This window comes from Symphalangus syndactylus, chromosome 2 (assembly GCF_028878055.3).
Source record: "Symphalangus syndactylus isolate Jambi chromosome 2, NHGRI_mSymSyn1-v2.1_pri, whole genome shotgun sequence".
NCBI classification, from domain to species: domain Eukaryota; kingdom Metazoa; phylum Chordata; class Mammalia; order Primates; family Hylobatidae; genus Symphalangus; species Symphalangus syndactylus.
The window spans coordinates 36,246,742-36,262,288 of NC_072424.2; the positions used below are offsets into that span (position 1 = coordinate 36,246,742).

The following is a 15,547-nucleotide window of genomic DNA, read 5'->3' on the forward strand; positions in this document are numbered from 1 at the left end:
TGGACTCATGCTATGGGGCACTAAATGTACTCTGTCTCAGGCCATATTCATAATTGACAACTGTGGCCTTAATCCCTTGCATACCTGCCCACTCTCCAAGATGCACTCTGCTTACCTGACCACTGATCTCTTCTCTCCGGAGCAGCCGAATGGCCAGGCGTAGCAACCCCACCACTGCCCGCTCCACAAGGAAGCAGAAATCTTGTGCCTGAACACAGAGGTGGTATAGATGGTCTCGAACAGTCTGCCACACACAGCCCACACGATCCCTGTGTAGACATAAAGGAATGAAGATAGTCTCAGCCAGAGGGGCCACTGGGCAACAGGTCCCCTAGGCCTTTCAGGACTCATTGGTATTATACCCTAAGTAGACAGGTATGATGAGTAAGCTTTTCCCCTGCTGTCTACAGTTCCCCAGAGCCCACTCAGCAAGATGGCTTCCATCCCTTTGGCACAAGCCCAGCGTGGGGTCTGCTAAAGACTATGCTCATCTCACCTGTTCTCCAACACAATCCTTAGCAGCATCTCTAGGCAGAAAGCAGCATCTTCCTCATCATATGTCTCTTCATCTGGTGTCACTGAGACCAGAGCCTGAAGGGGAACAGCAGCAGGAAAGTAGGCATGGAAAAGAAGCCAACCACTGGCCCTGCCCTGACAGAAATAATACTGTCCCTGTCACGCCTCCCAGATTCAGCCAGTTGTTCCATGTTTCCTTTCTTCATCCTTTACCTTCATGAGCTCCTGTAGTGATTCCAGCTGGAGGAACTTGCTTTCTGTGATCATTTTTTCTGGGTCACATTGCTAGAGAGGGCAAAAGAGAGAGGGGGTCTTTGACAAAGGCTGAAGGGAACAGAATGTCCCCAGGAGCCAGGGGGAGAGGGCAGAGTCAGCCCTGGTTAAAAATCCTGGATGATTTATTCTTCAGTTCACCGGGTAGCATCTGTCTAATAGGAAGGTGTTTAGGCTTTCTCACCGGGGTGGATGGGCAGTTACCTTTATACACTCTAAGGCCACTCTCTTGGCCTCTTGGTTTTCAGTGGATGGGCCCCGCACACTAGACTGCTCAGGACCACTCAGTGTTAGCCAGCTCACAAAGCTCAGCACTGTTGACTCTCCTCTGTAGAAAAAGGGCACATGGTGTGGTGAGCCCCAAAGTTCTGACTCTCCCTCCCCAAGCCCCTGAGCCTCTGGTCTGCTTTTACCGGTTTGATGGTGTCTCTTCCCGCTGTAGAGAGATCTTGCCATTGGGATCCACAAAATCTTCTACCTGGAAAAGTAAGTCAAAATAATTTCTTTCCATGTGTCCTTTGTATTTGTGCCCCTGCCTCCACCCACCAAAGTTCTCTGGATTTCCTCCTCTAGTCTTCTGCCCCTATGCTATTGTGCCAATTGGTGACTGGCAATGGCATCTACCAGCCTTCTTTAACAGCTATCCCCCAAGATCTGTGGTCTTACATTTGAGGCATTCCTGCTGAGCTATGGCAGGCATCAGGCCCAGCATTACTCTCAACCACTTACTTCTATGTACAGACAGCATACAATGTTGAAGCTCTTGCCTTGTTATTGGTCACTAGTCTCCTACTAAGAATTACCTCTACCATAGCCTTGGGCAGTAGTTGGGCTCGGAAGAGCTGCAGCATGGCCTCCATGATATTCTTCCAGCCCTCCCGCAAGATGTCACCATGACGATGGGCCAAATGGAATACTGTCTTGGCTGCAATATGGGCTTTAGGGTTGCTTCCAAATACACTGGGCAGGTTCTCAATAGACTGGAAAAGAGGATGAGAACAGACTTAAGGCCGAGCTACTGTCTGGAAAGGACAATCTCTTAGGTCTCTGCCTATGATGGTTCCCTCAGGGTCCTTTTGTTGGCTCTGCTTCAATCCCCCATAATACTGGTGGGAGTGGGTTAACCTAGTTAAGGCCTTCCCCACGACTGTATCTCCTTTCCCATCCCCATTACATGAAGTAACACTAGTTTTATCCCAGAGTGTGCAAGACAGAAATGGCCTAAGCTCTGGTATATTCAAGTGGGGGCAGTGAGGGAAGATGCTGAGGGCAACCAGGTCTGTTGATAAGGGTAGATCCATGGCTAAAAGAGAGGTCCTCCTTTGGAGCTCCAAGTACACAGTTCCTGCACCTGCTCACCTCACTGCTGAGAGCTGTGAATTTGCATAGAGAGATGATGAGATTGTCAAACACATCGCTGAGGCCATAGTGGGCGGAGATCATGGCGCACTTCCTGTAATGTTACCCCCATCCCAGAAACAGAGTCACTGGAAGGCCAAGCAGCCCTTCCAAGTCCCTGAGCTTGCATGGGGCTCTTCCCCAGTCAGTCCCAGGAAGAAACCTTTTAATTTTGTTTCTGTTTAAGACTGAGCTTACCCAAGCTTCAGCCTCCCTCCAAAAACTCAGGGGGAACCCCATTCTAATGAAGTAAGAGTAGGAGTCAGAGAGGCACGGAGAAAACCATGTTAGCTCACAGAGGTAGGGGGAGGTGAAGACCAAGGCCAAAGCTGGGCTACCTGAAGCCTGAGATGGCTTTCTGGATGATTGTCTCCTCAAGGCTTTTGTCAAAGACATAAGAGAGAGCAGCAATAGTGGGGCCCCAGGTCATGGTGAAGAGGTCAAGATCATAGCTGGCAGTAGGCACACGCAGGAATATGCCCTCAGGGGTGGCACCTCGATGAAGCAGCACATTCCACACATAGTTCTCCCGAACCAAGCCTGTCTGTTCCTCAGGCATTACAATTTCCTCATTCCTGTCAGGAGGTAAGGGAAGGAGCAGTTGCACTGCTTTGAACCTGACTAGTTCCAAACCAAGACTAGGAGTTCATCCATACTAGCACTCTCCACTGATGAGAGGTCATCAGAACTGCAGCTCAGTGGTCTGCGTTCCACCCACCAGTGGGAGCAGGGAGAAAGAAAGGAAGTGTCCCATAATCTTAAAGCCCTATCTGTAAGTGAGGCCTTTAGTTCTACAGTAAGATCACACATTCTTACTAGGTGTGATAAAATGAACAATTCTACCTTTTCTGACTTACAGTAAAGAACTAAGTGGCCCATTTCTGACCTGTAACCTGGGCCTCACACTCCAGTGCCCATCTTGGGTTCTCTACCAGCCAGCATCTTGTAATCTATACAGGAAAATGTACTTGTTTTAAGTTCAGAAAATGGGGCCATGATATCCTACTTAAGAGCAGCACTTTGGACCCTGGCTTAGAGTACTATAGTCCCAATATCATTTGGGCTTCTTTAAGGAAGAAACAGTTGGCAGAGAGGGGGCTGCCCAACTAAGTTCCGAGGCTAAATCCAGGGCATGTGAGTCACTGCAGTCTGACATGACTCTAAAAACTGGGAAAGGAAGCAGTGTGCTTCTTCTTAACAGAGATACTGCACTATTCTCTATGTATACTCACTTGATGGCATGGTACATGTCCTCCAGGATGTCTTGCTCAAAGTCCTTGCCTCCGTTCACACCTTTTAGATTTTTGCGAAACTCCTAAAGACAGGCCAGTAAGTTTTTTCCCCTTGTGTCAATACTGAAGCCCCACCCAAGGAACTCCTGGGTTTTTAGTAAATAGGACTTAGGAAAAAGTAAGTGAAAAAACCCACTTCCCCACCCCAGTCCCTTTTCTAGGTTGGCCAGCCCTTCCTGATTCCCTTGGACAGAACCCCATCCATCATGCCCACCGGAAATCCTATGTCCTTCCTGCTACCTCCAAAGCTGTGCTGGGTCTTCTTTGCCTTGACTGGGACCCAAGCTTACCTCCAGGGTCATGGGTGCATTCTGTTTACGAACATTGTGGTTGTGCTGGTCAGTATTAAGCATGATGACAGCATAGGCCAGGGAAAAGCAGGCATCGCTATTGGCAAATGGGGAGCCATTACAATTCTGAAAAAGCAAAGATCCCGCCTGTGTCAATGCCCTTCTCTGGCCAATTAAACCCTCAGAACCCACTGGTCAGTGCTAGTACAGAGGAGAGGTACCATCCAGAAGGTGGCCAGCCTCTTGCCAACTCCTTAACAGAAGCTGATCTCTTCGTGGAAAGGTCATTAATTTTGCTCTCTGCCTTTTTAAAAGACAGCAGGCTGGATGCAGTGGTTCACCCTTGTAGTCCCAGCACTCAGGGAGGCCGAGGTGGGCGGATCACGTGAGATCAGGAGTTCGAGACCAGCCTGACGAACATGGCAAAACCCATCTCTACTAAAAATACAAAAATTAGCCAGGCTTGGTGGCAGGTGCCTGAAATCCCAGCTACTCGGGAGGCTGAGGCAGGAGAAATGCTTGAACCCGGGGGGTGGAGGTTGCAGTGTGCTGAGACTGCGCTACTGCACTCCAGCCTGGGTGACAGAGCGAGACTCTGTCTCAAAAAAAAAAAATAAAAGACAGCAGCTGGATTCTTCAGCCCTCAGTCAAACTGACCTTGGATCCTGGGCTCAGCCCCTGACACTCAAACTCACCATCCAACGCTCTGTGAATGCCTCCAGCAACCTCTGGATGACTGGTGCTTCCCCAGGCAAACGGAAGGCTTCCAGGTAGAGGCGGAGAGCTTCGTCCAGTCGCAGACCCTGAAAACTGAAGGTGCTATAGGGAAAGAAAGGAAGAAGAGGCTGAAAATGTGTAAGCTGCACATGTCAGGCTCTTTTAGTCACTGTCCTCCTAACCTACTCTTACTGGAAGAGAGGAGGCTGAGGTCTCTAGCAAAGGGGCAGTATCTCCTGTTCATCCCTAACACAACCCCTAGCCTTAATACTTTTCACATCCACAGACTCTTGCCTAGAACCCTCACCCCCTGGAACCCTGCTCTACCCCTTTGCAATGGACTCCATGCAGAATGGAGGGGGCTCCCCAAACTATCTCGTTGGAGTCCCTTTCAGGTCCAACAGATATAAATGATGGGTAGAGGAAGGACATTGGCTAGGGTCTCCAGAAGAAATTTATAGAGACTGCTTTGAGGTAGGGATGTTCTGTCCCTTTAAACTGATCACTAGGCCGGGCGCGGTGGCTCACGCCTGTAATCCCAGCACTTTGGGAGGCCGAGGCGGGCGGATCACGAGGTCAGGGGATCGAGACCATGGTGAAACCCCGTCTCTACTAAAAATACAAAAAATTAGCCGGGCTCGGTGGCGGGCGCCTGTAGTCCCAGCTACTCCGCAGGCTGAGGCAGGAGAATGGCGTGAACCCGGGAGGTGGAGCTTGCAGTGAGCCGAGATCGCGCCACTGCATTCCAGCCTGGGCGACAGAGCGAGACTCTGTCTCAAAAAAATAAAAAAATAAAAAATAAACTGATCACTAACCATGTCCCACCTTTCTTTCTTTTTTTTTTTTTTTTGAGCCAAGGTCTCACTCTATCACCCGGACTAGAGTGCAGTGGCATGATCACAGCTCACTGCAGCCTCGAACTCCCAGACTCAGGCAATTTTCCTGCCTCAGCCTCCTGAACAGCTGAGACTACAGGTGCATGCCACCATGCCCAGCTAATTTTTGTATTTTTTGTAGAGACAGGGTTTCACCATGTTGCCCAGGCTGGTCTTGAACTCCTGAGCTCAAGTGATCTGCCTGCCTCAGCCTCCCGAAGTGTCAGGATTACAGGCATGAGCCACCGTACCTGGCTATATCCCACATTCCTTATAGCTTCCTCACCTCACAAAGCTCTCCAACAGGTCAATGTTTTTGCGGTCACTCACAAACTCTCCAATCATCTTCTTGTCCAGCCGAGGGTTCTCTCGGAGCCACTGAGCAACCTCTGTGTTGTCCATTGGGATGGTGAGGAGGCCTTTCTCTTGCAGAAACTGAATCCCCTTCTTTGGTTTCTGATTGAACTGCTCTGTGCCAGTGATTAGCAGCTGCATGAGAAAAACTAGAGGTATAGAAGCTACTTTGCCTCTAAATTAGACAAGGCCAGCCTGGAGTCCACCATAGCCCACCCACAGTTGGTCAGCTAAAAAGCTCCTAGGATGTGGTTCTTAGTGACTACAGAACTAAGGCTAGATCATAATGGCCTTAGCTTCCCCCATCTTCATGTCTAATTGAATTGGCTTACGAACTCTTTTTTACTCCTTTCCTGAGTGCTCAAGATACATAAAACAGTTCCTCTTCTCTAACTTAGGATCGGGGAAAAAGTAGAAGAAAGAGACTAGATAATTCTTCTCTCTAGTTTTATATCCATCCCTGACATTTGTTGACAGCCAGCCTCTTGTTTTTAGCCTGGCTTAGCTTCTTTGGTTGCCTAGCTTAATGCCCTGGGTTTGAAAGACAAAGTGGACTAACTGTGGAGGCAACTCATATTTCTGTATGTCCAGTCATGGCCATGCACTCAAGGGCGTACATGAACCAAAGTCATTTAAGCTGGCAATAAGAGAAAGAAAGGGTTAGGTTTTTTTTTTTTTCTTTTTCCGAGATGGAGTTTCACTCTGTTGCCCAGGCTGGAGCACAGTGGCGTGATCTCAGCTCACTGAAACCTCCGCCTCCCAGGTTCAACTGATTCTCCTGCCTCAGTCTCATGAGTAGCTGGGATTACAGGCATGCACCATCATGCCCAGCTAATGTTTGTATTTTTAGTAGAGACTAGCCAGGCTAGTCTTAAACTCCTGACCTCAGGTGATCTGCCCGCCTTGATCTCCTAAAGTGCTGGGATTACAGGCGTGAGCCACCACGCCCGGCCAGAAAGGGTTAGGTTTTCTTTGTGTTAAGAAACCCAAAGTACAAGCCAGGCACGGTGGCTCACACCTGTAAATCCCAGCACTCTGGGAGGCCAAGGTGGGCGGATCACGAGGTCAGGAGATCAAGACCATCCTGGCTAACACGGTGAAACCCCGTCTCTACTAAAAATACAAAAAATTAGCTGGGCGTGGTGGCACGTGCCTGTAGTCCCAGTTACTTGGGAGCCTGAGGCAGGAGAATTGCTTGAACCCGGTAGGTGGAGTTGCAGTGAGCTGAGATCGTGCCACTGCACTCCAGCCTGCCTGGGCAACAGACAGAGACTCCGTCTGAAAAAAAAAAAAAAAAAAAAAAAATCCAAAGTACAAACAGTTATTTGAACCTTACTATTTGAACCTTACTAAAGCACCAGAATAAATATCAATTCCCCTTTATTGCCAATCATCATGCAAGAGCTGGAGATGACCAGTAACCTTCAATGATCCACAGGACACCAACGCCCAAGGCTCCTGTCACTGCCACTAGTGACACTTGGCTCTCAATTGGTATAGCATTTGCCCAGGGGCATACATAGGGTATGCTCAACTACATAGCTTAGGAGTAAGAGAAGGGCTTCAAATGGGAGTTGCTGAAGTCCCAACAAGCCCAAAGACTGGCCTCAGGAAGCTGTACAATGAGGTGCTAGACTCTCCTTCATCTTCTGAGATGGAAACCCTACAAAAATGGACACCCAGACAGAGGTGGACAGAGGCTGGGGAATATATGTATGTACCTTCTTTTTGTTTTTAATTTCAATTAGTTCCCGTGGATCTGGCAGGAGACAGGAAAATCGAGGTGGCTTCCGGGCAAACTTTTTGTCAGCTAGGAGTAGGAAGAAGAGAGGAGAAAAATCTGTAAGACCTTTTTTTACCCAGATAAGGACTTTTGGAAGGTCACCAATATACTCCCCAGTTTCAAGGAGGAGCCTCAGAAATCTTGTCCTCACCAGTCTTCCACTTCCCTGGAAGTCCTATCAACTAAGGGTCCATATGTTTGCTTCCCTCTCTCTGAGTCTGAAGGCAAGGTGGGCTACCAAGGCTTGCTTAGTTACTATCCTAGGTGTCTGCTCCCTCCCTCTGCTCTTCACCAGGCCCTCCAGGTGAGGAGTTTAGGGTCATGGACACCCAGTACCCACCCCCAGAGTCAACAGCTTCCTCCATATCACTGCGTCCTGGTTTCCCATGTTCTGGTGGCAGCCACCCTCCACCTGGCAGATGCAGGCCTGGGATGTCTGAGGCCATGCCTACAGCTTTCCCATCGCTGGCAGTTCTCTCAGCTGGTAAGAGAGAAGAAGATACGTGAAGACTTACAGGGTATGAAGCCAAGCAGAGCTGCAGGATAGATCAAATCCCAAGCCCAGAAGACCTGCATGGTTCCTGCACCGGGCGCCAGCCCTGAGCAGGACAAACCCAAGCCAAAATAAGTAGTCCCTGTCCCAGCCAAGCATTAGATTCTCTAATTTAATGAAGAGATTACCCAGTCACTTTCCCTGATCTTCTGCAACCTCAAATTTCAAGGGGGAGCTAGAGAGGACTAATTAGAGTGAAGGCAGATATTGGGGATGAGGGATGGTGGAACGTGGAGCTTTCAGAGACAGAAATCCTACATTCTTTAATCTCTGTTCTCTTCTCTTGCCATAAAGAAATAATAGTTCTATAAAAAACCAAAGTGGGGAGGAGCAAAAAGGGAGAAGGCTATGAGTTCTACTAATCTGCCTGACTGGCCTGTGATTTAAACCGCCAAAGCCCAGAAACAGAATTGGGAGCATCCCAGGGGAAGTGACATGGGGACAGGAAAAACAACTCAGAGAGTAGAGAACGGATAAGCATAGAACCCTGGGTTCATCAAAGAAATAAATGCCTCTCACTATTGCTAGCTTCTCGGGTGCCATCTACTATCTCACAGCTTGGTCTGGCTGTCTCCTTCTTCTCTTGCTGGGTGAGGCTGTTGAGGACTTTGGCCTGGCAGTGGGCCTCGGTGCTGTCAATCACTGTCAATAGGGCATCAAGAGATAGTAGGTGTGTTGTATAGAGTTGACCAGACACAGGGAAGGCATTCTGGAAAGTAAACAGATCAGTTGGACTTGTAGTTAGGAGAACACTTTACACTTTGATCATTTTCTAAAATTTCCAAAACCTCTTCTAACTTGTACATTGCCCTTAGAAAACGCCTTTCTGGCCGGGCGTGGTGGCTCACGCCTGTAATCCCAGCACTTTGGGAGGCCAAGGCAGGCGGATGACGAGGTCAGGAGAATGAGGCCATCCTGGCTAACACGGTGAAACCCTGTCTCTACTAAAAATACAAAAAATTAACTGGGCGTGGTGGCAGGCGCCTGTAGTCCCAGCTACTTGGGAGGCTGAGGCAGGAGAATGGCATGAACCCGGGAGGCGGAGCTTGCAGTGAGCCGAGATTGTGCCACTGCACTCCAGCCTGGGCAACAGAGCAAGACTCCATCTCAAAAAAAAAGAAAAAAAAAAAAAAAAAAAAAAAAGAAAACGCCTTTCTTCTGTTTCCCAGCTCTCAAGCGTTCCCCTCTCTGTATGTAGCATCCTTACTACCACCAGGGAGATTTCCTTTATAATGCCTTTTTTCCTAGAGGCCAGTTATAGTGCTCAGCACCTTGGACAGCAGCTTTGTGAGATCCTCAAAGAGGTTGGAACAGTAGTAGTCACAATCATAGTTGATGTAGAGCTCTGTGACAAAGCTGGGGATGCGCCAGAGCTGCACAATGGCCTCCAGTGCCATCTCCTTCATCTCGTAAGGCATCTTGGGGTTCTCCACAGTGATGATCTCCATAAGCTTTTTGATGTACATCTGGCAATAACCCAGTAATTGCCATTTGGGTGGGGAAAGGATTCAAGATAGAAAAAGAAAAAATTAGACAGGAAAAACATTAAACAGGATGCAGAAGCCCAGCCAAGAGGCATGTATTAAGAGACACCCAAAGGTATTCCATCCCCTAAATATATCTCTTCTTTGACCTCCATGTTGGGGGATAAGGCCTGGCTCTCTATCACATACCTGGTCCCAGACAAGTTGCCTCTTGCCCTTTTGTGTCATGTGAACATGACCTGGTCCTATTTAGAGTTCCTTTTAGCAATTTAGTGACAATGCTGGCTTGACTTACCTACCTGTGTTGCAGAGTAACTGCTGGGCAGAAGAGCTGTTCCTATTCATGGTGAGGTTACCTAGCAGTTCTCATATTTGGGGTCAGCCAGTTTCCTTTGGTCTCCTTTTAACTTTTCCACAAAAGAGGCCAGTTGATTGAACCGAACTCTGGAGGCTAAAAGCACTCTCCTATGGGAAGTCCCTAAATCCTACCCCTGCAGCACGATAGAGCTGGCCCCACTGAAGATGCCATATATCTCCCTTTTTTTTTTCCCTTTTTCTTCCCACGTCAAGAAACTCACCTCCATTTGGAACTTGAGGTGCTCTCGCATGCTCTCAAACAGTAGGAAGCATACTCGCAGGGAAGCAGCATAAAGGTTCAGTCGCTCTATGCTGAGTAGCTGGAGATGACAGTAGGGTAGGCCATGAGTTTTTGAGGTTTTTTTTTTTTTTTTTTTTTTTTTGAGGTGGAGTTTCACTCTGTTGCCCACGCTGGAGTGCAGTGGCACAATCTCAGCTCACTGCAACCTTTGCCTCCTGGGTTCAAGATATTCTCCTTCCTCAGCCTCCCGAGTAGCTGGGATTACAGGCGCACGTCACCACGCCCAGCTAATTTGGTATTTTTAGTAGAGACTGGGTTTCACCACATTGGTCAGGCTGGTCTCAATCTCCTGACCTCATGATCCGCCCGCCTTGGCCTCCCAAAGTGCTGGGATTACAGGCATGAGCCACTGCACCCAGCCCGGCTGTGAGGTTTCTGAAGCTGACTATGGCTCAACCAAGAGAGGCAGAAGAGGCATTCTGAGTGAAGGTGTCACTGAGGTCCATTGCTTCCAGGGAACTCTACATCTAGCCATTCCTATATTTCTCTCTGGCTGCCAGAGTCCCTGGGGAACTACTGGAACCCTCTTACTAAAACTACTGGCCAACTGAGAGGGAGATGCTTTCCTAGGTCCTATATCTTTGCGTAATCAGCCAGACCTCCCTGTGTTCCCCTGGCTCTTGAAAGAGGCTCTGAGACCCTCTAGCAATCTTGTCTTACCTGGAATAAGTGACGGCACATCTCATCCTTGATGAGGCCCAAGAGGGTCTGGCACTGGGCTACAGGGGCTGACTCAAGGGCCACTGTCAGCAAATGCAGTCCCATGTGAATCATAACCTCTGAGTTATGGCGGTCGTGTGGATTGGTGAGGGAGATGAGGAAGCGGAAGAGCTCGCGGATGCAGGGAAGACCATAGGGGACCAAAGCTGTGCCTGGGGAAGGCCAGGAGGAGAGTGAGACTGCTATAAAACAACTAATCTGCTGGCTTTGCCTAGCCTGCTCTGCATTACACAAGGCAATTTTAGGTAAGTGATTCTCTTTGAGGAAAAGGGCTGGGCGTGATGGCTCATGCCTGTAATCCTAGTGCTTTGGGAGGCTAAGGTGGGAGGACTGTTTGAGGCCAGGAGTTTGAGACCAGCCCAGGCAACACAGAGAGACCCCATCTCTACAAAAGATTTTTTAAAAGTAGCCAAGTGCAGTGGTGCATGCCTATAGTCTCAAATACTTGGGAGGCTGAGGTCGGAGGATTGCTTGAACCCAGGGAGTCGAGGCTATAGTGAGCTGTGATTGTGCCACTGCAGCAATACAGCCTGGGTGACAGGGAAAAAAAAAAAAAAAAGGAAAAGGATTTTTTTTTCCCCTGGGGATGTGAGGGGACTAGTCTACTTCTGGAGGAAATCAGAATTGATGATCCTACCTTTCTGTTAAAAGTCCTAAGCTTTTTATCCTTCCTTCTTGCTTCCTATCGCCCATCAAACTTCCTCCCTATAGTGTAAGTTGGGGAAGGGCTCCCTCCATGCCAACGGTCTTATGGATTGACTCCATTTCCTGACTAGAAAATAGCCTAGAACTTGAAGCAACAGGCAGTAGTCCAATATCTTGGTCTAAGACAGTCTAAGCTCAGGCAGCTTAGTAGGTAGGATGGGGGAGGTGAATTGGCAGAGCCTACCAGAGTACCCACCTTCTTTCTGGGAGGACTGTGTAAAGCGCACGCCCCGGGGATTGACGTAATCCATGTCATGGACAGAGGCAGAGTCAGAGTGGTCGGCAGGGGACGTGCACTCCTCTAACACTTCAGGGATGGACTCCACAGATGCTGACTGGGACTTTTCCACATGGGTCCCTTCCTGCTATGACCAGTAGCAGGGAGATATGGGAAGAGGGATGAGGCAAGAGCAACTTGGAACTTACTCCCCTGAAGTACCTGTCTTCCAAGCTGTCTCTAATGGGCTACAGATGTAGGGCTAGCTCAGTGGTTTATGAATCACCGCAAGATGGCTCAGGCAGGAGTATGACGAAGGACTCAGAAAAACATCTCCTGAGGCTTCACTGACCTACAGTGACTAGGACCTTAGAGACACAGAGTCTCTCACAGGCTTAGGATTTCGATCATTACCTTCCAGAAAAAGCAATGGCCAGCTCCTTCCCTTTTGTCAAGTACTACCTGTATGCATAACTTGATAAATCTCATGAGCAACCTCTCACAGTGAGTCACGCTGTGGGTTTTCTAGGCAGTACAACCAATTTTGAGAAGCAGGAAAGATCAGAGCTTCTTTTGAAGTTACCCCAAGCTTCTTTTGAGCCAAGTCCTGCATAAAGGATCCAAAGGATCAAGCCAGTTCCCACAGCGGAATATTGAAGAGGGACGTTTAAAAATCAAAGCCATACCTGGAGGTCAGGCTGCTCGGGAACACCTAGCTCACTGCTCCCAGGTTCTGTAGCTGTGCTGTACCCTGGAGAGCCAGGTTGCTCTAGATCAGTAAGGTCTTCCTTGGAAGTGGTTTGGGAGGAGAATTCCAGGCCACTGTCTGTAGAGGGACTGACCACTGCTGAGGCAGCTTCTGAACTTGCAGAGGAGATGGGAGTGGGCACATCAATGAAGGGCATGCTGCCTGCCAAGAAAAGTACGTGATGCTCGAAGAAGAAAGAGGCTGTGGGCAAAACAAACCCTCCATGGTACTAGGGTCTCTGTTTCCCAGATTACATGCTTATCTTCGCATATATTGGTCTCTAAAGTTGTCAGAGAACAACCTTAAGTCACTGCAGAGTTGCTGAATGGTCACAGTCTGATTTGACCTGGAGTTTCCCTTTTTGTTCTCAGCACCAAAACGAAAGCCCCTCAGTTGGTTGATCTTCAATTTCAAAATCCCTAAGAGAGAAAGGAGCTCTTCTTTTGTCTAATCAGAGGAAGCAGTCCAGGGCACTCACCAGTGAGGTTAGATGATAAGGTGGTTCCATTGGGAGTGGGCAGCTCTGAACCTGGTGTGACTTTGGTCATATGGCGTGGGGGCCGAGGGGATCTCTTCTGTTTCTTCCATTTGGATGAATCACTCATGCCTCCAGCTCTCATTTTCAGCTGGAAATATCATACCCCATTAGCACTGGTATTCAAACTAAGACTCTATCCCTATTAATCTCCCTTCATTTAGTCCTACTGATCTCTAGAAAACAAGCTATACCCCATATCTTAGCTAAAGTAAGACTCTAGACTATCAGTTCACATTTCTACTCTTCTAACTTGGCTTCTATATTTACCACTTCACAGGTTGGCATGGCAGCCTCCATGTAGAAGGTGACATTCTGTTTCTGGGCTGGTCATTGGTAGGGCCAGCCCTCATACTTATCACTCTGCTTCTCTGGGTCCTGAGTGTTACATTAAGCAGGAAATCCCGAGTCCTATGGATGATGCATGACCTTCTTGCAGAAAGTGTAAGGGCAGGGTTTCCTTTGCCCTGACACTCAGATCTACAGGTGCATGGTCTCCCGGCTTTCCTCCTCAATTAGCTTGTAGAGCAGCCTCCTACTCATAGTTTTATCCAACTATAAAAGTCTATTCCTTCCTGTCCTGGTTTTCTTATTGGTATGTGAGCTGGGCCTAAGCCATAAACATATCTTTCTCTCTCTTTGAGACAGAGTCTAGCTTTGCCACCCAGGCTGGAGTGCAGTGGCACAATCTCAGCTCACTGCAACCTCTGCCTCCTGGGTTCAAGTGATTCTCCTGCCTCAGCCTCCTGAGTAAATGGGATTACAGGTGTGGACCACCACGCCTGGATAATTTTTGCATTTTTAGTAGAGACAGGGTTTCACTATGTTGGCCAGGCTAGTCTCTAACTCCTGACCTTAGGTGATCTGCCTGCCCCGTCCTCCCGAAGTGCTGGGATTACAGGTGTGAGCCACTACACCCAGCTAACATATCTCTTACTCTCTGGAATTTCTGTATCAGATTGGTCAAAAGCTCATTCCTTGGAGTTAAGGAAGGAGTGGTGTCCCAGTTTCTTTGTGGAGTTCAGGATAGAAGGTCATGTCATGCTGCTGCTATGCTCTCTGCTGCTCCCAATTTGTTATATCAGTGAGACCACCTGTCCCTCTGTCCCTCTCACTATTGGTCTTTCCAGATGCAGTTTTATGTTGTCAGATGGTAAAGCCACTGATTCCTTGACTCCTTGCTCTGTTCCACTCCCCTCTTGCTGTATTTCTGTTCTTCCTATAGCTTCCTTTTAGTGGCAAGGGACAATCTCTATCACCTGTTAACTATTCCCTAGGATCTGTGTTTTTATGTATTTCCTCCATTCTAAGTTCAAAGTTACTTTGTTTAGGCCCATTTTTTTTTTTTTTTTTTTTTTTGAGATGGAGTCTCGCTCTGCCACCCAGGCTGGAGTGCAGTGGCGTGATCTCGGCTCACTGCAACCTCCGCCTCCCCGGTTCATGCCATTCTCCTGCCTTAGTCTCCTGAGTAGCTGGGACTACAGGCACCCACCACCAAGCCTGGCTAATTTTTTTTGTATTTTTAGTACAGACGGGGTTTCACCGTGCTAGCAAGGATGGTCTCGATCTCCTGACCTTGTGATCCGCCCGCCTCGGCCTCCCAAAGTGCTGGGATTACAGGTGTGAGCCACTGCGCCTGGCCCAATTTGTTTTTAAGCCCTGAAGTTTTCTCAGTTGGGTTTGAATTCAGTCCCTTTACAAAGTCATTCTAAACTATTCCTAGACCGATAGACCATTCTTGGATTGGACCATTCCTGGATTGGGCAATGGCAACGGCAATGGCGATGGTCTTCCAGAAACCATTAGAATGACTCTAAAGAGAGTAGAAGCACTTTTTCTCTCTGCCTCTTCCTAAAGGCTGAATATATGCTATTGTCCATGGCCTGTTCAATTCCTTTTGATAGTTAGGGATAGACTCCCTTCCTCAAGCTCCCCCAAGCTCTCAGAATCTGGGTAATCTTTGATTCCTTACTTAGAAACCACACAATTCTTCCATTCCTACCCACAGCTCCTTCCAATAAAGATGAGGCTGAACAGCTGAGCCCTTCCTTCCCCCAGCTCTTAGTAACATAGCAACAGCCTCATATTGGATTTATACTTCTAGATAATCCATCTCCAAAATGCCTGCAGTCATATGCTTAGAATTGAGCTTCAGGCTTACTGAGCACTATAGCTAAGGAGGAAGCAAAAGGATCCCCTCCCCAGGAACCACTGGAGCTCAACTGGATCAAGTTCATAGTAAAAAATGTTATGGGAGAAGAGTCTGCCAAACATGCAAAAGGGCAAGAGGCCAGAGATCAGAGAGACTTCCTGCCTCTATTGGCAGTTATCATTGAGCTCCCCAACTACTAAGAACTGGATCTACTTTTATGAGGTAGCCTTTCTCTCCAGGAGGCTCCCCCATTTCGGGGACTCCAGGCAGTCCTACT

General features: G+C 48.4%; 1 protein-coding gene across 28 annotated transcripts in view; it reads right to left on the minus strand.

Annotated features, from left to right (window-relative positions):
- GBF1 (golgi brefeldin A resistant guanine nucleotide exchange factor 1) overlaps positions 1-15,547 on the minus strand; it is a 143,819-nt gene that overhangs the window by 15,627 nt on the left and 112,645 nt on the right. For 13 of the 28 annotated variants that reach the window (XM_055251018.2, XM_063626870.1, XM_055250997.2 and 10 more), the window contains 21 exons: positions 13,062-13,209; positions 12,522-12,745; positions 11,815-11,983; positions 10,854-11,065; positions 10,114-10,212; positions 9,323-9,517; positions 8,571-8,760; positions 7,839-7,979; positions 7,437-7,525; positions 5,648-5,850; positions 4,465-4,588; positions 3,770-3,895; positions 3,420-3,502; positions 2,526-2,762; positions 2,149-2,242; positions 1,593-1,769; positions 1,203-1,267; positions 994-1,117; positions 730-801; positions 497-591; positions 116-269 (listed from right to left, as the gene is read on the minus strand). In XM_055251018.2, the coding sequence (XP_055106993.1) occupies positions 116-269; positions 497-591; positions 730-801; positions 994-1,117; positions 1,203-1,267; positions 1,593-1,769; positions 2,149-2,242; positions 2,526-2,762; positions 3,420-3,502; positions 3,770-3,895; positions 4,465-4,588; positions 5,648-5,850; positions 7,437-7,525; positions 7,839-7,979; positions 8,571-8,760; positions 9,323-9,517; positions 10,114-10,212; positions 10,854-11,065; positions 11,815-11,983; positions 12,522-12,745; positions 13,062-13,209 (3,021 nt within the window). The remainder of the gene's footprint in view (positions 1-115; positions 270-496; positions 592-729; positions 802-993; positions 1,118-1,202; positions 1,268-1,592; positions 1,770-2,148; positions 2,243-2,525; positions 2,763-3,419; positions 3,503-3,769; positions 3,896-4,464; positions 4,589-5,647; positions 5,851-7,436; positions 7,526-7,838; positions 7,980-8,570; positions 8,761-9,322; positions 9,518-10,113; positions 10,213-10,853; positions 11,066-11,814; positions 11,984-12,521; positions 12,746-13,061; positions 13,210-15,547) is intronic. The other 15 variants (XM_055251026.2, XM_063626909.1, XM_063626890.1 and 12 more) reach the window with 5 other exon arrangements.